Source organism: Eulemur rufifrons, chromosome 2 (assembly GCF_041146395.1).
Source record: "Eulemur rufifrons isolate Redbay chromosome 2, OSU_ERuf_1, whole genome shotgun sequence".
NCBI lineage: Eukaryota > Metazoa > Chordata > Mammalia > Primates > Lemuridae > Eulemur > Eulemur rufifrons.
The window spans coordinates 100,885,033-100,908,457 of record NC_090984.1 but is presented as its reverse complement, the minus strand read 5'-3'; the positions used below and the strand labels follow the sequence as shown (position 1 = coordinate 100,908,457).

General features: G+C 49.9%; 1 protein-coding gene across 10 annotated transcripts; it reads left to right on the top strand.

Moving 5' to 3' along the window:
- Window positions 1-379: 379 nt before the first annotated feature.
- ABCD4 (ATP binding cassette subfamily D member 4) lies at window positions 380-17,230 on the top strand. 10 transcript variants are annotated; one of them, XM_069488883.1, is made up of 19 exons: window positions 380-485; window positions 4,763-4,881; window positions 5,027-5,154; window positions 6,553-6,692; window positions 8,105-8,221; window positions 8,589-8,714; window positions 9,340-9,390; window positions 11,238-11,332; window positions 11,605-11,726; window positions 11,833-11,924; window positions 12,109-12,198; window positions 13,674-13,882; window positions 14,058-14,149; window positions 14,302-14,338; window positions 14,701-14,750; window positions 15,187-15,239; window positions 15,558-15,634; window positions 16,280-16,395; window positions 16,565-16,699. In XM_069488883.1, exons 1-19 carry the CDS (start codon window positions 448-450, stop codon window positions 16,631-16,633), a joined length of 1,821 nt encoding a protein of 606 aa, XP_069344984.1. In that variant the 5' UTR covers window positions 380-447; the 3' UTR covers window positions 16,634-16,699. The 10 variants fall into 10 exon arrangements, with proteins under 10 accessions (XP_069344984.1, XP_069344960.1, XP_069344995.1 ...); XM_069488859.1 differs by having other exon boundaries at window positions 16,280-17,230; XM_069488894.1 differs by lacking the exon at window positions 8,589-8,714.
- The last annotated feature ends 6,195 nt before the right edge of the window (window positions 17,231-23,425 follow it).

The window sequence follows — 23,425 nt, the reverse complement described above, 5'->3', positions numbered from 1 at the left end:
GCAAACAACACAAACACCAGGGGGAAAGGTCGATCACGTATGCCGTGGAAACGTTTCCATTTTATTCTAACTGCGATCGGAAGCCCAATTTATATTTTTAAAAGATCATGCTGCCCTCTCTGGGGGAATGTATGAAACATCCACTATATTCAGAATCTAAAATGCTTGTCATAAAATAGTTACATCCCCGACTTGAACCTCCCGGATCCAGACGGGGGCGCTCTAGCCGCCGCGTCAGCCGAACGAACGCTCGGCACTCTTTGGTACTTTTAGAGAAGTCGGTCGCTTCCGGGAGCGCCTGCGACGCCCAGCACCTTCCTCTCTAGCCGCCGCCGTCTCTATGGTCATTGGGGCCCCGCCCCTCCTGGGCCGGCCGCGCGCTCCTCGGACTCTGCCCGGAGCCGACCTCGGGGCCGCTGGGCTCTAGCGTCTGTCAGATCCCTGGTCATGGTGGTCCCGGGGCCTGCGCCCAGAGCTGGCGTCAGGTGAGCAAGGCGGCTGAGGAGGAGGGCCGGGGTGCGGGCGAGGGCCGGCAGCAGGAGCTCAGGGTTGTGGGGAAGGAGGGGGCTCTCCTGCCCTCCGCGCCTGGTCTGCCTCCCTTGAGCCCGCGCTCCGCTCCGGCGGCATGTGAGCGAAAGAGGAGCCCCGAAGGGGGGCCCACCCTCCGCCTCGGGTCCGAGGCCGCTCTGCTCCGGTTGCTGCCCCGTCCAGTCTTAGTGTGGACTTGTGCCATCCTCTGCCCCTTAGGTGTGGGACCATCTTCCTCGCAACTGGCTTCTTTTTAGAACCTCCTGTGCACAGAACTGAGTTGATGATCCTTCTCAGTTCTCGGTCCCCTGCGGACCAATGCAAAGCCCCTTTTTTATTTTGTCTTCCTCACTTCGTTCCTCTTTTCAATCCCGTTTCATTCCCCTTCTCAGACACCTACTCTGTTGTATTAATAAGCATCTTTACACCTTGCATAATTTTGTGTATGTTACCTTGAAAACCAGAGTGGTTTTGAATTCCTATATATAATAATATGCTGTGATTTAAAAAAAAAAAAAACCACCTTTCTCAACATTGTGTTTTGGAGATCATACATGCTATGTAGTAATCTCGTTTCCACTTCCGAATGCTGCTTGGTGCTACCCCATGTGCATTGGCCCGTCTTACTTATTCCCCTAGGGATGGATACCTCGATTGTTTCTCATATTAATATTTTAACCACCACAAACCATTCTGCAGTGAATATGCTGACAGTTGTCTCCTTGTGGATATTGGTGCTTTTCTCTGGGTTACCTACCCCAGGGTTGGGTGCTAGGTCATATCTAATTTTGCTAGATTGTTCTTTGGAATGGTCACACCAGTTTATACTTTCCAACAGTGGTACATAAAGATTCCTGTTTCCCAGTATTCCCCCAAGATTTGGTAATGTTTGGTTTTGTAATGGTATCAGCCTGGTGGGTGTAAGGTAGTCTCCCATTGTGTTCATTTTCCTGTATTTGTTAGGCATGTGAGTTTCCCCCTTTGTGAATTGCCTGTTTATATCCTTTTCCACTTTTCTATGGATTTCCTATCTTCCTGGCTTGCAGGAATTCTTTTATGCTCTAGATCTTAATTCCTTGTTGGTCTTACACTCTACAAATACCTCCTTCAAGTCTTTTATTCTATGGCACTGTGGTGAATAAAAATATTTAATTCTAATTAAATTCATCAGTTTTCCTCTTCATAGTTTTTTTAAGGTATCTTGGGGAAGATTTTTTTTCCATTTCTTTCCTTCTATTAACTTAATAGAGTTACTTTTCACATTTAGATTTTTAATTGAGTTGTAGTTTTTTAAGTTTATTGTAAATGGTTGGAGGTAATGACCCAATTTTTTTTACACTATTTTCAATGAATAATTAATTAATTAAAACTAGAAAAGCTGTATAGCATAGTTAAGAGCACAAATTCTTGGAGCCAGGCTGCCTCTGTTTAAACCATAAGGCTTCCACTTACCAGGTGGATGACAGGACAAGTTACTTAACCTCTTTTTGCCTCCCTCAAATTGGAGAATTTGTCTCCAATTCTTAGGGTTCTGACAGTTAAATGAATTAATACATGCAAAACTCTTAGAATCGGACTAGGACATAGTACATGCTTAGTAAGTGTTGGCAATTATTAGTATTAACATGTCCTTTCTTGTGACATAACCTCTATTGTGTACCTATGTAAACACAGGTGTTTTGTTTTGTTTTTCTGTTCCATTGGTTCTTTTGTTCTTATATTAATGCTATGTTACTATTCCAGCCCTGTAATTTGATCTGTCATAATAACCTGATGGTTTGGGTCTCTCCCTCTTCTCTTTTTTTTTTTTTTGAGACAGAGTCTCACTCTGTTGCCCAGGCTAGAGTGAGTGCCGTGGCGTCAGCCTAGCTCACAGCAACCTCAAACTCCTGAGCTCAAGCGATCCTCCTGTCTCAGCCTCCCGAGTAGCTGGGACTACAGGCATGTGCCACCATGCCCGGCTAATTTTTTCTATATATATTTTTTAGCTGTCCATATAATTTCTTTCTATTTTTAGTAGAGGTGGGGTCTCGCTCTTGCTCAGGCTGGTCTCGAACTCCTGAGCTCAAACGATCCGCCCACCTCGGCCTCCCACAGTGCTAGGATTACAGGCGTGAGCCACCGCGCCGGCCTCTCCCTCTTCTCTTATTCTTCACAATTGCCCTAAGCTATTAAGTTCCTCAGAGAAGTCCTGCTTTTAATTGTTGTTACATTGAATTTATAGACTATTTTTGTTAGAAATGAGGTCCTTATAATGGTGAGTCCTGCCAGCTCTGTCTATTTAGGTCTTCTTTCATATCCTATAACAGAGCTTTCCATTTTTCCTCCAAAATGTCTTATACATTCTTTTTTAAAGTTATTTTATTTTTATTTTTTTGAGACAGAGTCTTGCCCTGTTGCCCAGGCTAGAGTGCTATGGTGTCAGTCTAGCTCACAGCAACCTCAAACTCCTGGGCTCAAGCAGTCCTCCTGCCTCAGCCTCCCAAGGCACGTGTTACCATGCCTGGCTGAGTTTTTCTATTTTTAGTAGAGACAGGGTCTCACTCTTGCTCAGGCTGGTCTGGAACTCCTGACCTCAAGGGATCCTCCCACCTCAGCCTCCCAGAGTGCTAGGATTACAGGTGTGAGCCACTGTGCCCGGCTCTTTTTTAAAGTTAATTCCTAGATATTTTATTGTTTTTCTATATATTTCTTTCATAAATGACATCTTATTTTCTTTACATTTTCTAGTTGATTATTGCTGGTATAGATGAACAGTATTAAAATTTTTTTTAAATTTTTTTAATTTTTTTTTTTTTTTTTCTGAGACAGAGTCTCACTTTGTTGACGGGCTAGGGTGCCATGGCGTCAGCCTAGCTCACAGCAACCTCAAACTCCTGGGCTCAAGCGATCCTCCTACCTCAGCCTCCCGAGTAGCTGGAACTACAGGCATGCGCCACCATGCCCGGCTCATTTTTCTATATATATTTTGAGCTGTCCATATAATTTCCATTTTTAGTAGAGACGGGGTCTCGCTGTTGCTCAGGCTGGTTTCAAACTCCTGAGCTCAAACAATCTACCCGCCTCAGCCTCCCAGAGTGCTAGGGTTACAGGCGTGAGCCACCGCGCCCGGCCTAAAATTTGTATGTTAATCTTATATCTAGTGACATTGCTGAACCCTGTTTATTTCCAACAGCTTGTCTATTATTAGTGAAAGAGGCAGCCTTGCAAAAATAACAGGCAAATACCTCATCTCATAATTTCCCCAGTAACAGTTAAAGATCAATCCTATGAGTTCTGTCACTAACAGGCACCCTGCAGGAGTTCTGTTTTGCACAACTTCTGAAAAGAGCTGAATGGACAGAAAAGAGGTATAAATCTCTCTCTTTCAAAATTGTTTTTTGAGAATCTGCTTTTACAGAGTTCCTGAGTAAACAGCAGGAGAATGAGATCCAGGCCTCAACCGTATCTCGAGGGCAAAGTCACGTCTTCTGTAATAATCCCTTCTCCAAGGAAAGGGAAATCAAGTCTTGGACATCTTGCTGCTGCTGTTATCAGCTGACGGCCATCACTATTTTTTTCTCTTCCTCCCCCTTAAAATCAGCAAGCCATTTGGCTCAGGACTAGCATCTCCCTTCTCTTTCTTTGGGAGACCAGGCCATCTCCCTGCTCTCTACCCCCACCCCCAAAATAAATTCTTTTACTTTTATATATCTTAATCTCTGTGTGAGAAATCTTTCTCTACCTGCACCTTGAGCACCTACTAGGCTTTCCACCCTAACAGTTAGCACCACGCTCTAATCTACTGAGCTAACCAGCCATCCGAGTTTGTCTATTGAGTTGCTTGTGTCCTGTGTAAATGATCACATCATCTGCAAATAATGACAATTTAGTCTCTTCTTTTTCAATTCGTTTTCCTCATTCCTTTTTCTTGCTTTATTGCTTTAGCTGAGACCTTAAAATCCTTGATATAATGGCATCCTGGTCTTGTTTATGACCATAAAGATGACGTGGCAAAGTTTATTCATTAACCATGTTTTTTGCTATGGGATTTTGGTAAATAACCAGTTTATCAATTTAAAGAATTTCCTTTCTATCCCTAGTCTATTCCTAGCCCAGCATCTTCAGCATTTGTAAACCATTTTTTCTGCATGGCCTGTACCCTTTACAGAACAATGCGGATAAGCTCGATAACTGCTCTCCAAGGCTTACCTACCCTATTGGGCTTCTCTCTGCTTCTCCAATTCCTCTTCAGGCCTAGGTTAGATCTGCAATTTCTCCAACGGTTCCTGCAGATACAGAAGGTTTTGTTTCCCTCTTGGTCATCACAGAATGCCTTGATGTTCCTGACCCTTCTGTGTGTGACCCTACTGGGTGAGTGAGCAAGCCCAGGCTGTAGGGGGGAGGGAAGCCCTAGTTTGGGGCCCCTTTCCTTCTCTCTCGGGTATTGATGAGGCAGGGACTGCCTCGTTCTTTTTATCCCTCATCACTGATTTCTTACTCCTCTCCCTCCTCCCAGAACAACTGGTGATCTACCAGGTTGGCTTGATCCCCAGTCAGTACTATGGGGTCCTGGGAAACAAAGACTTGGATGGGTTTAAGAAACTGACATTCCTGGCTGTCATGCTCATCGTTCTCAACTCCACGGTAAGGTCTTCCCCTCTCTGTGTCTCTCTACAGTCTAATATGAGTGGAATGCCTGGTAGGTCTTAGCCTCCAGGAAGCAGGAACGAAGCTGTGAATGTATGTTTTTCTCCCTTTTCCAGGAACTGAAGGGATGAAAGTCAGAACGCTAGGCAGGGCACTGATCCTGCTATTGGCCCACTTGGAACCTATTCCTTGAATGTTCCAAGCTCCCAGGCCTAGGCCGTGGGGTTTTGGCTTAATTCAGCATTTACTGGAAATGATCATTGTCCCTTCGATTCCTAGAACTCTTACCTCTTGGAGCTCAGAGCACTATGAAACTGGATTCAAAGCCAGGTGCAGTGGTGCAAGCCTGTAGTCTCAGCTACTCAGGAGGCTAAGACAGGAGAATCGCTTGAGCCCCGGAGTTTGAGTCCAGCCTGGGCAACATAGCAAGATCCCATCTCTTAAAAACAAAACAAAACAAAAAAAAAACAAAAACAAAAAAAACCCTGGGATCAGCAGCCAGAACTGCTGTTCACCTTCCGGGGTGAGCTGAGGCTGTGACTCTGCCTGGCACCATGTCATACCTCCCAGCCTTTGCAACTGCTGCCTTTTTGCAGAATGGCCTTCCTCCAGCCCTTGTTCAATACGCTAAAGACTGCTCATTTTTCAAGATGTCTCCATAGTCACCTCTTTCAGGTCCTCCTCAGCTCTCTCCTTCATGTTTTCTCCACCAAACTCTGCCCTTTCTCTATACTTACTAATTCCTTGAGTTTACCTCTGCTGTGACACTCCTCACACCCTTGTAATTGTTTCGTGGCTAGAGTGTGTGTGAGCTCACTGTTTCTGTAGTGCTTAGCACATAGGTGCTCGGGAACTGGTAAATGATGAGATTCAGGGCTTTGCCAGAACTCAAGCCTGATGCTGTCAGGCTGTGCTGCCTGTTTTCTAGGGGAAGCCACTTCCTGTCATACCATGGCCACTGTTGTTGGATCTTCAGTCAGTAAACACCTATGGATCAGAACCCAGTTCCAAGCTTAGGGGACAGAGGAGTAAGAATAAAGGGAATAGACAACATGATCTCCAATCTCCAGAAGCTCATGTAGAAACATGGAAAGCAGCTTGAGGGGTTCGCCTTGGTACGCCCTCTAATGTTTGGTGAAGGAATGAATACATGAGTGAATGAGGAAGGAAGAGGGAAAAGTCCCATGAGTTGACACTTTAAACAAGAAAAGTGCTGATATGACTCAAGGGACATCATTTTTAAAAAACTGAAAGTGCTGAGTGGACAGAGAGTGATCAGAGTCAGAGTGGGCTGGGCTGGTCAGCAGAGCTTTGAGCTGGTCGGCCAGCCCTGGGCTGTGAGCCAAGGCCTGCAGGAAGCCATCTCTCCCCTCCCTTCCCCTTGCCTCTGCACAGCTGAAGAGCTTTGACCAGTTCACCTGCAACCTGCTGTATGTGAGCTGGAGGAAGGACCTCACCGAGCACCTCCACCGCCTCTACTTCCGGGGCCGCGTGTACTACACCCTCAACGTGCTGCAGGATGACATCGATAACCCGTAGGTGCCCCCTCTTAGTCCTCGCTGCCCTCTGCATGGTCCCTTGCATCTGGCTTAGCCTTGGAGAGTCCTGGCAGCAGACCCTATGGAGATCATCTAATGGTCGGTTGCAGATGTCACTGCCTGGAGCTGCAGGGAGGGTGCTCTGCAGAGGACCCCTGGACAGGCTGCGGGGTTGAGAATAGGGAGCTAAAAAGAAGAGGCCTGCCAGGTGCAGTGGTGTGCACCTGTAGTCCCAGCGCCTCAGGAGGCTGAGGCAAGAGGATCACATGAGCACAGGAGTAATGCAATATGATCATATCTGTGAATAGCCACTGTATTTCAGCCGGGGCGACATAGCAAGACCCCGTCTCTTAAAAAAAAAAAAAAAAAAAGAGGCCAGGAGCAGCTCCCTCCCTTTTGTCCATTTCACATTTCATATCCTGGGCTTCCATACAAGGTAGCCTCTAGTGTCCTTGCTAGAAAACCAGCTCTTAGATTTTCAGCAGTAAAAAAATTAGTGCTATCTGGGACTTAAGCTAGGGTTTAAGTCCCCCTTCTATCCCCTCCCAGCTTATGGTTCTGAAATTCACTAAGCCCCGGGTTCCCTTCTATAAAATGAGGATGATAATAGTTCCAGTCTCAAAGGATAGAGTGAGGATGAGATGGTGTCATCCGTGCAGTGCTTGTGTACAGTGCCTGGCGCAGCAAGTGTTCCAGTGTAAGTTAGCAATTATTTTTTTACAGGTGAGGAAACAGGCCCAGAGATTGCAGGTGACTTGCCCAAGGTCATGGCTCCTTGGGACTAGGAGTCAGTGTGGCCCTGGTAGTGAGATGGGACCATATGGGGTCTTTCCTTCACACTCATCCCCTCCCTACTCACCACCCTCCCAGCAGGCACTTTGCTGCCTAGGTGACCTTTCCTAGCTCAAGCTGAGCTTCACAGCAGAGATTCTTGGTAGGCGGCTGCTGCTGCTGCTGCTGTTTAACTTTTAGGCCTCTTCCTGGTGGCTCAGCCCATGTGACGCTTTCACAGCCAGGTCACTAACAAGGGGCCAGGCTCACGTAGGAGGAGTTGGGGAGGATTAAGATAAAGGGGCGAGTTTTCCTGACCAGGCAAGAAAGCAGCTCAGCTACCCTCAAGTTTTTCTCTGGCTCTGCCCAGAGCTGCTTTAGGCCCCTGGGTGTTGGACCTCTCAGTTCCCACTTTTTCTGAGGGGTGAACTGAGGCTCCCTGAGGGGCAGCTCTCTAGAACCCTGCTTAAAGGCCCTCAGGGTTTAGTTGCCTGTAGGAAACCAGCTTGTCTGCATCCATCTTCCCACGGGGCGGTTGTGGGCAGCACTGAGAGGCAAGGTCGGGAGAAGGGGTCAGGTGGAGCTGCCTTGGCACTCTCCACCCTTCGAGCCCTGCTACTCTGTGTCATTGGCTCCAGGGACCAACGCATCAGCCAGGATGTGGAGCGATTCTGCCAGCAGCTGAGCAGCATGGCCAGCAAGCTGATCATCTCCCCCTTCACCCTGGTCTACTACACTTACCAGTGCTTCCAGAGGTGAGGTCTTCTCTTCCCAGGGTCCCTCTGCCTCCCTGGCCTGGTGTGTCCCCAGAGGTCCCTTAGTCAGCTCTCCCAGACTGGGTCCGGGAGGGGCTTGGCTTCCTTCTGCCCCCTCACTGTGGGGAGTCTCCCTATCTCGTGTGCTCAGGCTCCTGCCCTCTGCCAGGCCCTGTGTGCTGCAGTGTCACAGGGATACTGGCGCTCCGACAGCTCACACCAGGTACCCGATGCCCCCTCGCAGGAGCAGAGGGCCCCGTGGGGCTGCCAGGCTGGTCAGGGCCCACCCGAGAGGGGGTAGGAGTCGGGGCGGAGGCCCGTGGGGATAGTGACCCCTGCACCCTCTCCCTGCCTCTCTGCCTTGCAGCACAGGCTGGCTCGGGCCCGTGAGCATCTTCGGGTATTTCCTCCTGGGAACCGTGGTGAACAAAACCTTGATGGGGCCCATTGTGGCGAAGCTGGTGCAGCAGGAGAAGCTGGAGGGGGATTTTAGGTGTGTCTGCCTTGCTTGAGGCTTCTGGGCTGGGTTGAGGGATGGGATCTGCAGTAAGACTGCCTAAGTTCGAATCCCAGCTGTGCCAGTTACCAGCTATGGGATATTGGGCGATGACTTTAACCTCTCTAAGCTTCAGTTTTCTCATCCCTAAAGTGGGGGTGGTACTGTTGTCTACCGAGAGAATTATGAGGATGAACGAGATCACCCGTGAGAAGGGCTGCGGACAGTGTCTGCTTGGTCATCATTGTCATCCCTCGGCCTTCTCACATGCTCTGGTCTAACCATCCCGTCTCCGGGCAGTTGGGGCCTGGCAAGATCCAGCCCCTACTCTGAGCTTCCTGGCCGCCCACTTCAGGCCGGGCCCTGGGAGGAGGAGGCGTGTGGGCAGGAATGCACCTGAAGTCTCTGCCCCCGTCTCTGCAGAGCTCCTGCCGGCCCCACCTAGGCCCTGGGGCCTGGGGTTTCCCACCTCTGTGACAGTCCAGGGGAGGGGTCGCGAGGCAGCCATGGTGAGGTGGAGCTGGGCTCCCCTCTGTCTGGGGGCTCTTATTGATCCAGGGCTCTGACTGAAGGGGGCCGGTACTCCCCGTTGTCAGCACACGTTTCCCTTTGGCCTGCCCAGGTTCAAGCACATGCAGATTCGGGTGAACGCTGAGCCTGCTGCTTTCTACAGGTGAGTCTGGAGGAGGCAGTTCCGCTCTGCCCTGCCAGAGCTGAAAGAAGAAGAGGAAAGATGAATTTATAACCCTCCCACCACCACCGAGCTCAGGGGCCGTGTGGTCGCACTTGGCTGTGACCCTCTCCCTGTACCTCCCACTGTCCTTGTCTACGTCATCCTCAGGTCCAGGTGGTTCCTCCCAGCTTTAGTCTTAGTGGCCTAGCCTGGGGCCTGGAGCTGTCAGGGAATAAAATGAGTGAATGCTTCATCATCTTGCTGACACTACAAGGCATCGCCTCTGCCTTTGTTTTCCTGTCCGTAAAATGGCTTTCTTGGCCGGGCACGGTGGCTCACGCCTGTAATCCTAGCACTCTGGGAGGCTGAGGCGGGAGGATCGCTTGAGGTCAGGAGTTCAAGACCAGCCTGAGCAAGAGCGAGACCCCATCTCTACTAAAAAAGAGAGAAACTAACTGGACAACTAAAAATACATAGAAAAAATTAGCCGGGCATGGTGGTACATACCTGTAGTCTCAGCTACTCAGGAGGCTGAGACAGGAGGATCACTTGAGCCCAGGAGTTTGAGGTTGCTGTGAGCTAGGCTGACGCCATGGCACTCTAGCCCGGACAACAGAGTGAGACTCTGTTTCAAAAAAAAAAAAAAAAATGGCCTTCTTGCTAGTGTCTGACGTCCAGGGCTGATCCTGTGTCTGTAGCCTGAGAGGGAATGGGGGCCTCAGAGTATCAGGAGACCTGCTTCCCACAAACGGCCTGGTGTCTGGTCTCCTGAGGGCAGCGTTGTGAAATCCCATCCCTTCCCTCTGGGGCCAGGGCAGGTCCCTGCGCTCTGCCTTGTGCAATTGGATTGGTAGCGCAGGCCCCAGAGAGTCCTGTTTAAGAAGTGGAAGTAGCTCCTTGGATCACCCGTACTTGGGGTGGATCTAATAGCCCCGGGACCTTTGCTCTCTGCTGGTCTCTGCTGCAGTTTGCAGCCTCCGCCACTCGGGGGCAGCAAGAACACGAGGAAGCTGCGCTGGGGCTGGGTTGTGAGGCGGGTGAGGCCGGCGTGTGGCAACAAGGTTGCTTTTGGATTCTGCTGCCTGGGGAAGGCAGGTGGGTTATTAGAACTCTAGATGGGTTCTGTGGCCTCTCTCTCTGTGCAGAATCTGAAATGTTCCCTCGCTCCTCTTGCCACCATTTCTGCCTGGAGAATTTCTGCCTGTCCTTGAGACTCCAGGTCACCTCTTCTGGGGGCCTTCCCAGACCCTGTTAGTGGTCAAGGCCGTTTGTTGCCATAGCCCTGAGGATGCATTTAACGCTCCATATTCCAGGTAAAGGATGCAGTGTGCTTGCCTGCCCTCTGCGCCGGGAGCTCCTCAGGGACAGGGATTATTTTATCCGCCTCTTTATTTCACTAGCTAATTATCGTGGAACCTGGCACATAGGGGCTGCTCTGTGTATTTGTTTGATAATAGCAGCTATTTACGAGGACCCCTCGTGTCTGGCACTTTATATTCAGAAACTCTTAATTCTCCTATCGATTACATAGATATTATTAGCTCCATTTTACAGATGAAAAAACTGAGGCTCAGAGGCTAAAGTAAGCTGCCTGTGTCACCTCGCTAATAACTGGCCAGAGCCAGGATTTGAACCAGGCCTGGCCAAGTCTAGAGTTCATGGTCTTTTGACAGACAATACCAGAAGGAATGACTAAAGCAAGGCATGGCTGCTAGTGGCAGACAGAGTCTGAGGCCCAGATCACGTGGGTGGGCTTGGTCCCTAAAGGAGAGTGTGATGAGGGGTGGGGTCCCCTAGTCTGGCTGACCCTCTCCAGGCCCTGTGGACATCCCAGCCTTTCTCGTCAGAGCTGGGCACGTGGAGCACATGAGGACAGACCGCAGGCTGCAGAGACTCCTTCAGACCCAGAGGGAGCTGATGTCCAAGGAGCTCTGGCTGTACAGTAGGCAGAGGGCCCAGGAGGGGGGAACCACAGGGTCGGAATGGTTCACTTCCCTTGTCACACCTCTCTGCTTTGTGCCCACACTGATGAATTTGGTCTGATGAAGGAATCAAGCAGGGGAGCTGTTGCCTCTGTCTCGAGTGTCCCCAGGAGAACGAGGATCCAGGGAGAGTGTGTCCCTGCTTGGCTTCCTGCTTTCCACCCTGGGGGTGGCGTCCCCTGTAGAGCACGTGAACGGTTCCTGGGTCTCTTACGCAGTCTGTCTCCTACAGTCGGTGTCAACACCTTTGACTATCTGGGCAGTATCCTGAGTTACATTGTCATCGCGATCCCCATTTTCAGTGGGGTCTATGGAGACCTGAGTCCCACAGAGCTTAGCACCCTGGTCAGCAAGGTGAGAATCCCTCCTAGTGAGCCCTCATGGGGTGTCCTCCGTGCTCTGGCCCAGCTCCCGGGGCCCCGGAGCTGAGACCCGTGTGACCACTGTCCGTCCCATGCAGAATGCCTTCGTGAGCATCTACCTCATCAGCTGCTTCAGCCGCCTCATCGACCTCTCCACCACGCTCTCGGACGTGGCTGGATACACGCACAGGTGAGGCTGTGTCCCGCCTCTCTGGCTCCTGAGCTAGGTGCGTGCCGCTGGAAGAAGCACCTGAATGAATTAACCGGGGAGGGGGAGAGAAACTCACCACATACTAGTGGGTGTGTAGCAGAAAAGAGTTTTGCCTTTACCTGGGTCCCCCAGACCTTGCCTCGGGTTTTCACTTCTTGCCCAGGATTGGGGAGCTTCAGGAGACCCTGCTGGACATGTCCTTGAAGTCACAGGACTGTGAGACCCTGGGCGAGAGCGAGTGGTGCTTGGACAAGTGAGTAGTGGGCTGGCGGGGGAGAGCGGTGGCTGAGGGTGCGGGCTCTGGAATCGCCCTGCCCCTTCCCAGCGGGGCAGCGGAGTTGGGAGGAGCAAAGGGAAGACACCCCCCACCCCCCCTCCCTGCCCGAACAGGATGCTGTTGTGGCATTTACATCATCCCCCCCACGGATGGAAGCGAGGTACACACCTGCCTGCCCCGGTTACAAAACCAAAATCTGAACAGTGTCTCTCCTCTTCCTTTCTTTCCTCCTCCCACAGAGCCCTGCCGGCTCCCCTTTCCTCTGTTCCCTGAGCCTTGCTCAGACCCAGACGTGTCTTTATTCAGCTGTCTGTGGCTCTGTAATGTTTCTGGCCTTCCTGTGCGTTTAGGGTTTGTTTCTTCTCACTTTTCTTGGGCAAATTACTTACTTCACTGTTCTATGTCTCAGTTTCTTCATCTCTAGAAAGGAGGCATTAACGGGACCTTCCCCTTAGGGTTGTTACGAGAATTAGATACCATGGTCCGGGGACAGTGCTTGGACAGTGGTGTGAAGGAAGCTTTCAGAATGAGTCAGTCTGAATCCAGGGCCTACGCTCAGCTCTCTCTTCTTAGGAACTGATGTCTTAACCGTTGTCGCCCCTGTGCAAAACTCAGGCTCCCTGCACCGCTGAGCCCAGAGGCTGGGGTGAGGGTGCAGGGACTGTAGGAAGCCGGAGTTGCTGAGCTGTGGAGGAGCCAGGCATCTGTGGACCGCAGGAAACTCACACTGTTTGTTATTAACCACTCCCATGTTTATTAGTAGTACTTTATTCATGCCATGATGCCATGGAAACCCACCAACATTAGAATTGGGCCCATCCAGCTCTGTGACCTGGGCAGTTCCTTAGCCCCCTGACTGTTGGTTTCCAAGTGAAGATAATCTTTTGCTTCAGGGGCGTTAAGACTGATTAAGATCAGTCACGTATGGGGCTGGGTACAGAGTAGACGCCCCATCCCCACCCCATGTTAATGTGCTCAGGCTGCCAGGACAAGATACCGTAGGCCGGGTGGCTTAAAGAACAAGAATTTCTTTTCTCACAGTTCTGGAGGCTAGAAGTCCAAGATCAAGTTGTTAGCAGGGTTGGTTTCTCCTGAGGCCTCTTCCTTGGCTTGCAGACCGCTGCCTTCTTGCTGTGCCCTCCTATGGCCTTTTCTCTGTGTCACCCCTGGGGTCTCCCTCTTTTTAAAAGGGCAATAGTCATATTGCCTTAGGGTCCGATATATCTTAACAGCCTCATTTAGCATCATCATCTCCTCTTTAAAGACCCCTTCTCCAAATGCAGTGATGTTCTGAGGTACTGAGAGTTGGGACTTGAACGTGTAAATCTGGGGGGACACAATTTAGCCCATAACCACCCCTGATCCAGAGGTGATGCGTCCAGGTGGAAGTACCTCCCCCATGACAGTACTGACGCTGCTGCCTTCTCGCGTCCCCTCCCTCCCCGACCCAGGGCCCCGGGGTGGCCGGCAGCACAGCCAGCAGACACAGCTTTCCTCCTTGAGCGGGTCTCCATCTCGACCCCCTCCTCCGACAAGCCCCTAATCAAGGATCTGAGCCTGAAGATCTCCGAGGGGCAGAGCCTGCTCATCACGGGCAACACGGGCACTGGCAAGACCTCCTTGCTGCGGGTCCTGGGCGGCCTGTGGGCGAGCACAGGGGGTGAGAGCCGGGCCTCCCTGCCTCTGGCCCAGCCTGGGCCCGGGGGGTGGGATGAGGCCGGGCTGGGTGGTAGAATCCAGCCTTATGTGTTGGGGAGAGAGGGCGAGAGGCAGAGAGAAGAGAAGCAGTTACCTTCTCTGGGAGCTCAAAGCAGACGTCTCTGTGGGCTCTGCAGGCTCGGTGCAGATGCTCACGGACTTTGGGCCCCACGGGGTGCTGTTCCTGCCACAAAAGCCGTTCTTCACTGACGGGACCCTTCGGGAGCAGGTCAGCCTGGTGCGGGGGCTGCTTCTCCCTCCTCACCCCCAGCGACCCACACCCGGCCTCTCTGGCGGCTCCCGTGGTGTCTGAGGGAGGCCGGCTGTGCAGCTCCATCTCGTGCCAGCCCTGCTAGGCCGTTGTGGCTTTTGTTTTGTCAGGTGATCTATCCCCTGAAGGAGATCTACCCGGACTCAGGTGAGCTGGGCCTCTTTGGGTCATGTCCTCTCCTCCCATCTCAGTTGTCCCAGCTCTGCCTGTCCCTGGCCGCCTCACCTATGCCCTTTGGGAGAGGCCCCGGCAGGTTTCAGGCGGGGTCTCCCCCTCCTCCTTTGACTGTCTACTGCTTTGGGCTCTGTGCCCCGACCTCTTCTCGTTCTGTCTTCTCTGCCTTGAGGGTGTCCTTCCTCATCGGGGCAAGGGAAGTGATCGCTTCCTTTGCCTTCCTTTATCAAGTTCTGTGACCTGTCACTTAGCCCAGTGTTCTGGGGCCCCAGCCCTGCCGTGATGTGTGTTCTGGCAGCCAGAGCTGACTGGTTGTAGGCTTCTCTTTTTCGCAGGTTCTACAGATGATGAGAGGATCATGAGGTTCTTGGAACTGGCGGGCCTGGTAAGTGGGGACAGGGACCCCGAGGACCCAAGCCCACCTGGGAGCACCAGCCACAGGTGGCCCTGCTGTCTCTGAGCCCAAGACAGGAAGTCTGAGCCTGGGTGGGGAGTGGGCGTATAAATTGACAGCGGGAGCTGTTGTCCAGGTGTGGGCGATAAGGGAGTGTGCTCTCTCTACAGAATTTTGAAACAATAATAAAGCGAAGTCAGTCTGCTTGTTATTGTCACCGTGACCTAGCAAGTCTGAGCAGGTTCTCTGATAGCATATTCCTCTGTCTGGAGCACATTATTCCCACGACCCCCACCTTGGTTTGCCACTGGGGTGTATATTTGTCCCAGAAGCGTGTGTGTGTGGTGGGGACTGAGGGAGGTTCCCCAGGGTGGCAGGACAGGGATGGGCCCTTTCACCAGCACTGTGCCCTCCGGGTCTGTTACAGTCCAGCTTGGTGGCAAGGACAGACGGTCTGGACCAGCAGGTCGATTGGAACTGGTAAGGATTGGGTCAGGTGCTCCAGAGCCAGGTCCCCCATGAAGACAGCGGGTCCCAGGGCCCTGCCAAAGGTGGGACAGCTCCTGACCCCAAGGTCCAGGCATTTGGCTGGTCCATCAGTCGCAAGTTTTATGCCCTGGGGAGCAGAGTTTTGCCTCACCTGGGCACTGTGGCTGTGGTTGAAAGGAGAGAGGCTTCTGTCTGTCCTGGGGCCCATCTCTGTGCAGAGAGAACTTCTTCCTGCCCAGACCCATTCTAGACAAAAGCCAAGCTATATCCTCCTTCCTCCAGCGGTCAGCTCTCGCTCCCTTTTCTCAGGTACGATGTCCTGTCCCCAGGGGAGATGCAGCGGCTCTCTTTTGCCAGGCTGTTCTACCTGCAGCCGAAGTATGCAGGTGAGGTCGCCCCGACTGCTCACATGCCAGGCGCCACGTGTGCTCGCAGGTGTAGCAGTGTATGTTCGCGTGCAGGCAGGCTCACCTGTGCATGGCTGGGCATTCTGTGCCCCTGCTGGAAAGGACAGCAGGGCCCTGCCGTGACGAGCAGTGCTTGGCATCGCCGGGGCAACTCCGGCTATGTCACACTGCCGACCCATACCTTTGTGCCAGGGCAGCAGCTGGGGCCGGGGCCGGCCTTGAGAGGGGTGTGATTTACAGCGCTCAGGCTCTGCCGTCTCATGAGCGGGCACACCCACACCGCAGCCCCCGAGCTGCGCCTGGTAGAGGATGGGAGATGCAGACTTTTCCAAAGGCTGACGTTATTGGGGGACCTAAGAGTCCCCAGATTGAGCAGTCCCAGGGAGCGGCTGGGGCTTCTCTTTAGGGAACTGAGAGGTTTCTTCTGGCTGCTCACAGGAATATTCACAAGGGAGCCTGGGCCTCGGCTCCTTTGGCCCGTCTTCTCCCTGAGGCGGGCTCCTGGAAGCAGAGCAACTTTCAGCCTCTCCCGGGTCCCACCTGGGGGTGAGCGTGGGTCGGAGGAGAAGCAGGGGGGTGCAGGGAGCAGGACTTTGATCTCTTCCTGCCGTGTTCTGCCCGCAGTGCTTGATGAAGCCACCAGTGCCCTAACAGAGGAGGTGGAGAGCGAGCTGTACCGCATCGGCCAGCAGCTGGGGATGACATTCATCAGTGTGGGACATCGACACAGCCTTGAGAAGGTACCGTGTGCTCAAGGATGGCCTAAGGAGGAGGAAGAACCCAAAGGCTGGGCCTGGCTGGGCCCAGAGGTCCCTCAAAATGGGGAGCAAGGGTGGCACAGAGAACAGGATGGCCTAGTGCTCTGCTGGCCAGGGCAGCCTGATCTCTGTATGATGGGGTCTCTTATAGTTTCATTCCTGGGTTCTGAAACTCTGTGGAGGAGGAAGATGGGAATTGACCAGAATCAAAATGGAATGAAGCCAAGGATGTGCACGGCCACTGGAAGGAGAGCCGCGCTCCAGGCACGTCGGCAGTCCCCAGGCGAGACCAGGAGGACTGCTGGGGAAGGAACAAGCCCGGCTGGCCACGCAGGGCCTGTGCAGGACTGGCCGCGGTGGGCTCAGCCCAGGGTGGGCCTCCATGAGGGACACTGAGCCTCCCCAGGGCTCCTCCTGCCACCTCAGCCAGAGCCTCCATGTACTTGAGGTGCTGATCACTTACAAATTACTTGGATCGTGTTTGGCAAAGAGAAATCTGAAAGTGTGAGATCTGTAAGAAATGAAGGGTCAGGGCAGAAAGAGTACTGGACTTGGAGACGAGATCCAGAAATCTTTTACTATTAAATTAGTTAAATTTTCCAATAATACATTTTTAACTTTAATTAACTAGCCATTTAAATTTTATCACTTTCTAAAAAGAAAAGTTAAACATTAAAAAAAATTGGCAAGGAGGTCAGGATGGGCAAAAACCTACCTAACGGGTACAGTGAACGCTATCTGGGTGTTGGGCACACTTATAACCACGACTCAGCATGACAAGTGATCCATATAACCCAAAACATTTGCACCCCTGTAATATTTTGAAATAATAAAAAAAAAAATTTTTTTTGGCCTTTTTCTCAGTCTTCGTATTATGGAATGATCTTTTTATTGGATCTTCAGCCTTGTATTTGAGTGTTTGGAGGGAAGGGGCAGCGCCCTCCTGTGCTGGAATCTTCGGCCCATGGTTTTTCACTTCCCGCCACATCTCCCTCTTCGTTTGTCAGTGTCGTGTAGTTAGTACCTGCGCCACCAACCTCGAGGGCCCTTCTGTCTGTCGTAACCCACGTGGAAATCAATCTCTTTCCCCTTACCAGCTTAAATACGGTTGGAATTTTTAAAAAATAATCTATATTAGGGAACAACAACAAATTAAACAGACAAAACCCAGAAAGCACAAAGCATGAGGGGAAAGTTATCATGCCCAAACTCCTTACTCTAGAGCAACGTTCCCCAAAGTGTGCTTGTCTACGTAGCACCTTCATGATTTTCACCGGGTTTCTCTACTTATGCTGTTACTTAATAGTCTTAAAAAACTAATTCACCTTTTTAATTTAAATGCATTTTTAAAAGAAATTTTACACTTGACATAAATAGATGGTAACTGTAAAAGTGAATACAGTGAAAACCAAACAGCTTTTAGGTTGCCGCTGGACACAGTTGCGAAGACCGTGAATCTGAGACTTGCTCTCTTTGTACAGAAGGGAGGTTGGGAGATTCGGGTGAGGAGTTAGACATTCTAGCCCCCAACTGGGATTCTTCTGCTTAATAGAATTGGAAAGGTGGCATGAGAATTGTACTTCTCACTGTAAGATTTGAGATTATCGTAATGCCTTCTTGGTGCCACTTAAAAAGCTTTCTTTATCCCTTTCGACTCTTAATCCTTTCTCACAAGTGCTGCTGCTGGCAGATTATTTTAAAGACCAAATTCATTCCTAACTCAGGGTCTTTGCATTTGCTGTTCCTCTCTGCCTCTGATGGGTTCCCAGGGCTGTTGGTGTTCTTCACGCTCAGCTTTCTCCCTCGCAGGAACTGCCAGCCTCTCCCTCGCCCCCCGCCGTAACGGAGCCCATCCACAGCTCTCTGACACCTTCCCCCTCCGGGGGTCGTGCTGTGCCCGCTACCTGCTCACACTGTCTAGTGCTGCTCTCTGACTCTCCGACTGGAATGGAAGCCCAGGGGGGCAGGGATTTTTGTGCCTAAAAAGGTGCCTGTGCCTAGTAGGTGATTTATATTTGGGACTAACTTCTTTTTTTTTTTTTTTTTGAGACAGAGTCTCACTCTGTTGCCCGGGCTAGAGTTCTGTGGCATCAGCCTAGCTCACAGCAACCTCACACTCCTGGGCTCAAGCGATCCTCCTGCCTCAGCCTCCCAAGTAGCTGGGACTACCGGCATGCACCACCGTGCCCAGATAATTTTTTCTGTATATATTTTTAGTTGTCCAGCTAATTTCTTGCTATTTAGTAGAGCGGGCTGGACTTGAGACCAGAGAGAGCCCGACCCTTGCCCGTTTCAAAGACTTGTTCCAGGGACCTGAGTGAGGAATTAGCTACATGTGGCTGAGGGACATCACAGTACCCTGGACCCCTCTAGTCAGAGAAAAAGAGTCTGGGACATCTTCCATGCCAGGGTATTCAGAGTGCAATGTAAATACTACGCATGCAGTGTGTGTATGTGTGTGTGTGTGTGTGTGTGTGTGTGTGTTTCCCAACTCTGTCCCCTGAGAGAACCTGGAAGCAATTATACCACAGTAGCAACAAACACACCTAGTGCCCAGATCCTGGAATCTAAATACCATTCCCCACTAGAAAGAGCCAGGCAAGATTCAGGCAAGAAGTATCAAGAGATGTTAAAAATTAATGGATTAAAGTTTGGTGAGGAATAAGAAGGTGCACCACAAAATACTTGTTAATAAGCACATGATATTCACTAACTTTACAATGGGAAAGCCTGGCAGATACCATCTTAATCAAATGATAAAAGTCATTGATACCAGGCATGGGACAACATGGTGTGTTCTTTATATGACACACTGAGAACAGAGCACCAGTTCCGTGACATTTCTGCCAAAACTGCAGATTCAGGTTATGGAGCCTGAGTCTAATCATGAGGAAATGTCAGACAAACCCAAGTTGAGGACATTCTATAAAGTAACTGGCCTGAAATCTTCAAAAACGTCAAGGTCATGGAGGGCCAGGAAAGACTGAGGAGCTGTGCAGATTGAAGGAAACGACAGAGACTCTGCAACTAAATTCGATGTGTGGTCCTAGATCAGATCCACAATTTGTAAAGGCCTTTATTGGAACGGTCAGTGCTCTGCAGATTAGATGATCGTATCGAATGTCCGTGTGGACAGATCAATGCCAATTTCTTGATTTTATTGGTTGTATTGCGGCCACGTGGGAGAGTATCCTGATTTGAAGGAAATACACACCGAGTATGAAGTGGTAATGGAGTATCATGTCCTCAACTTACTCTCAACTGGTTTAGAAAAAATGCAAAAATATATAGAGAGAGTAAGTAAGAAGGTAATGTGGTAAATTGTTAATTTTAAAATTTAAAAAATCACAAAAATTAACAATTCAAAATTAACAGGGTTTTTTGTTTTGTTTTTTGTTTTTTTGTTTTTTTGTTTCAGAAAGTACTACTAAAAAAGCAAGTCCTTCCCTTCACTACTACCTGACTACCTGACTACCCTACCAATTGTATGGTCTGTACGTCCTTGGGAGAACGTCTATTCTTCCAGCTCTCATTGCAAGTAGCTTGGGACAAAAGACTGGAAGAAAATACCTTTAACATTTTCATTGCTTCTCTGCCTAACCCAGCACATATCCCACATCACTTGCTCCTCCAATGCTTGTTTGACGCTTCTGGATGCAGAGGCCAGAAATGGAGAGGAAGGTACAGGTGGTGGGAGGGATGATGCAAAACCATGTCCCAGAGAGAATGAGCATTTGGTTCAGAGACCATAGGGCGTCTATGGGAGCCTCTTTCCAGGAAGGGGTTGACAAGAGCCAAGTGCAACAAATCCAAGAAGGTATCACGCCTGTAATTCTAGCACTCTGGGAGGCTGAGGCGGGAGGATCCCTTGAGCTCAGGAGTTCGAGACCAACCTGAGCAAGAGCGAGACCCTGTCTCTACTAAAAATAGAAAAAATAAGCCTGGCGTGGTGGTGCACGCCTATAGTCCCAGCTACTCAGGAGGCTGAGGCAGGAGGATCACTCTTGAGCCCAGGAGTTTGAGGTTGCTGTGAGCTAGGCTGACACCACACCACTCACCCTGGCAACAGAGTGAGACTCTGCCTCAAAAAAAAAAAAAAAAAAAAACACACATCCAAGCAGATAAACAGATGTCAGGATTGGGGGAAATATCCCAACAGGGAACTGGGTGGGGCAGTGACCACCAGTCATGGGAAAGGATGCCAAAAAGCCAAAAGCTTGAGGGGTAATCATGTTATTCACATTTGCAGCCTTTTACTACAGTTTACAAAGAGCCTTGGAACTTCTGGGAAAATCATGGACTAGGCTGGTGAAAAAATTCTAATTAAGAACACCTAGAGCCCTGGCGCGGTGGCTCACCCCTGTAATCCCAGCACTTTGGGAAGCTGAGGCGGGAGGATTGCTTGAGGTCAGGAGTTCAAGACCAGCCTGAGCAAGAGAAAGACTCCATCTCTACAAAAAATAGAAAAAGTAGCCGGGCGTAGTGGTGTGCACCTGTAGTCCCAGGTATGTGGGAGGCTGAGGCAGGAGGATCTCTTGAGCCCAGGAGCTGCAGTGAGTTGTGATGATGCCACTGCCCTCATGCCCAGGCAACAAAGTGAGACCTTATCTAAAAAACAAAAAAAAAAAAAAAAAAAAGGAAGACCTAGATATGAATAAAATATAACAAAAACAAGTTTAATTCCTGACTGAACTAGGAAACAAGAAAGGGAATCTGAGGTATGAGAGCCAGAACGAGGTTAGGGGTGTGGAGTCAGGAGGTGACTATTGACTAGGACTTGCCCTTTAAGGGCCCACATGGGGACAGAAGAGCAGGCCTCAGGGTGAGGCCTGAAAAGACCTCTTATGCAATCCTCACAGGAAAAGAGAGAGAGAAGGCTTGTCATGGTAAATTGCAAAACACACAAGCAGGTAATGTACCATAACAGTCAAAAAATGCAACTAGCAAAAAGCAGGATTACAAGGTGAAGTCGGCAGCTCCACAAACGGGAAGGTTTTTTTTTTTTTTTTTCTCTTTTGCTGCTCCCACACACGGCATGGGAAGGTTTTTAATGCATCTCTCTTAGTAAATAAAATGGAATAAAATAGCAATATAAAATATTCAAACAGCTCGACTAATAGCTACATTTTATAGACTACCACACCCCAAATTTGAGAAAACACATTATGCTCAATCACAAGTGGAATATTTACAAAAATTACCACATATTAGTCCAAATCAAGTCTCAAAACATAGCAAAAGATCGAGGGGATTAACATGATGATCTCTGATCATGATATAATAAAATCAGAAGTCAATAACAGGAATAATCCCTTCCCCTACAAAAATACCATATGCTTAGAAATTTGAAAACACTTAAAATGTTCAGAAGTTTAAAAAAATGGAGCCTGGGTGCGGTGGCTCACACCTGTAATCCCAGCACTTTGGGAGGCCGAGGCGGGAGGATCGCTTGAGGCCAAGAGCTGGAAGTTGCAGTGAGCTATAATTTGTGCCACTGCACTCCAGCCTGGGATACAAGCGTTCTCATTGTCTCTAAAAAAGAAAAGAGAGATTTAATATGTGAAACTGAAAATAAATGCAAACTCTACAAGTAGTCTTTAGGATGCAACTACAATCAAATTTAGAAATATATGATCTCAAATATCTGTATTAATAAAGAAATATTTTTTAACAACGCAGTAAGTGTTCAACTCAAGAATTAGCAGGCCGAGTGTGGTGGCTCACGCCTGTAATCCTAGCACTCTGGGAGGCGGAGGTGGGTGGATCATTTGAGCTCAGCAGTTCAAGACCAGCCTGATCAAGAGCAAGATCCTGTCTCTACTAAAATAGAAAGAAATTATATGGACAACTAAAAATCTATATAGAAAAAATTAGCCGGGCATGGTGGCACATGCCTGTGGTCCCAGCTACTCGGGAGGCTGAGGCAGGAGGATCGCTTAAGCCCAGGAGTTTGAGGTTGCTGTGAGCTAGGCTAACGCCACGGCACCCTAGCCTGGGCAAACAGAGTGAGACTCTGTCTCAAAAAAAAAAAAAAAAAAAGAATTAGCAAAAGCCTCTCCTCCTCCCAAAAAGGTATAAGATTGGAAATATTTTTAAATAACAGCAAAACTAAAACTTAGTAAAACTGACTCAAGAAGAAATAGTTTAGTGCAGACCATCTCATCTCATTGGATCCTCTCCACCGCCCTGCGAGGTGTTATTACTACTGCGGTCTTGTCCAATACTCGAAGTTAAGAAAGTAGCAGAGTCTGTACTTAAACTCAGGTCTTCTGGATCCACTCTGATATTCTTCCCATTTTTAGGTCACACTCTTCTCATCAGGGATTGTCAACCCTGGGCCAAGGCACCTTGCAGACAGATAGGAGTGATCCCAGATTGGGGCGGGGGTGGGGTGGGTGTTTGTCTGCCTGGCTCCTGGGCCTGTTTCCCACTTTTTTTTTTTTTTTTGGTAGAGACAGAGTCTCACTATGTTGCCCAGGTTGGTCTCAGGCTTCAAGCAACCCTCCTACCTCGGCCTCCCAAAGTGCTGGGATTACAGGCACGAGCCTCTATGCCCAGCCTTTTCCCCCGCTTTTCATGGTACCGTGCCCCTCCCTTTCTGGAAACTTGTTGCCTTCTACCTGGAAACCATGGTGAACTGACTCCTGAATCACAGGGCATTGTGGGAGACAAAAATGTAGGGCAGAGGAGAAAGAGGCATTCTTGTTAGAGGATACAGCTGTCCTTTGAACGTTCTCCTGTGTCTGTTGCTGTTCAGCTCGGCATTTGACTTAATGTTTTCTTGTTCATAAATACATCCATCAGTCTAATTCCTGTGTGTCATCTTTTTGATGGCTGCAAAGCTCTTTGTTGGTGGAGCCTGGATTTTGTCTTTAATCGTTGGTTTCTACTTCTGCACAGGTAAAACCTGCTTCGGTCGCCCCTCACTGGAGCTGCGTGGGGGAATGGTGAACTTTTCCTCTCCACCCCTCTGAGCCCACCCTGGTCCCCTTGGTCAACCACCTTTTCTCTG

Coding starts and splice junctions, on each gene's coding strand:
- ABCD4 (XM_069488859.1), top strand. CDS start 448: ATGGTGGTCCCGGGGCCTGCGCCCAGAGCTGGCGTCAG. Junction 14,150..14,301: donor ACGGGACCCTTCGGGAGCAG/GTCAGCCTGGTG, acceptor TTGTTTTGTCAG/GTGATCTATCCCCTGAAGGA. Junction 15,240..15,557: donor CAGCAGGTCGATTGGAACTG/GTAAGGATTGGG, acceptor CCCTTTTCTCAG/GTACGATGTCCTGTCCCCAG.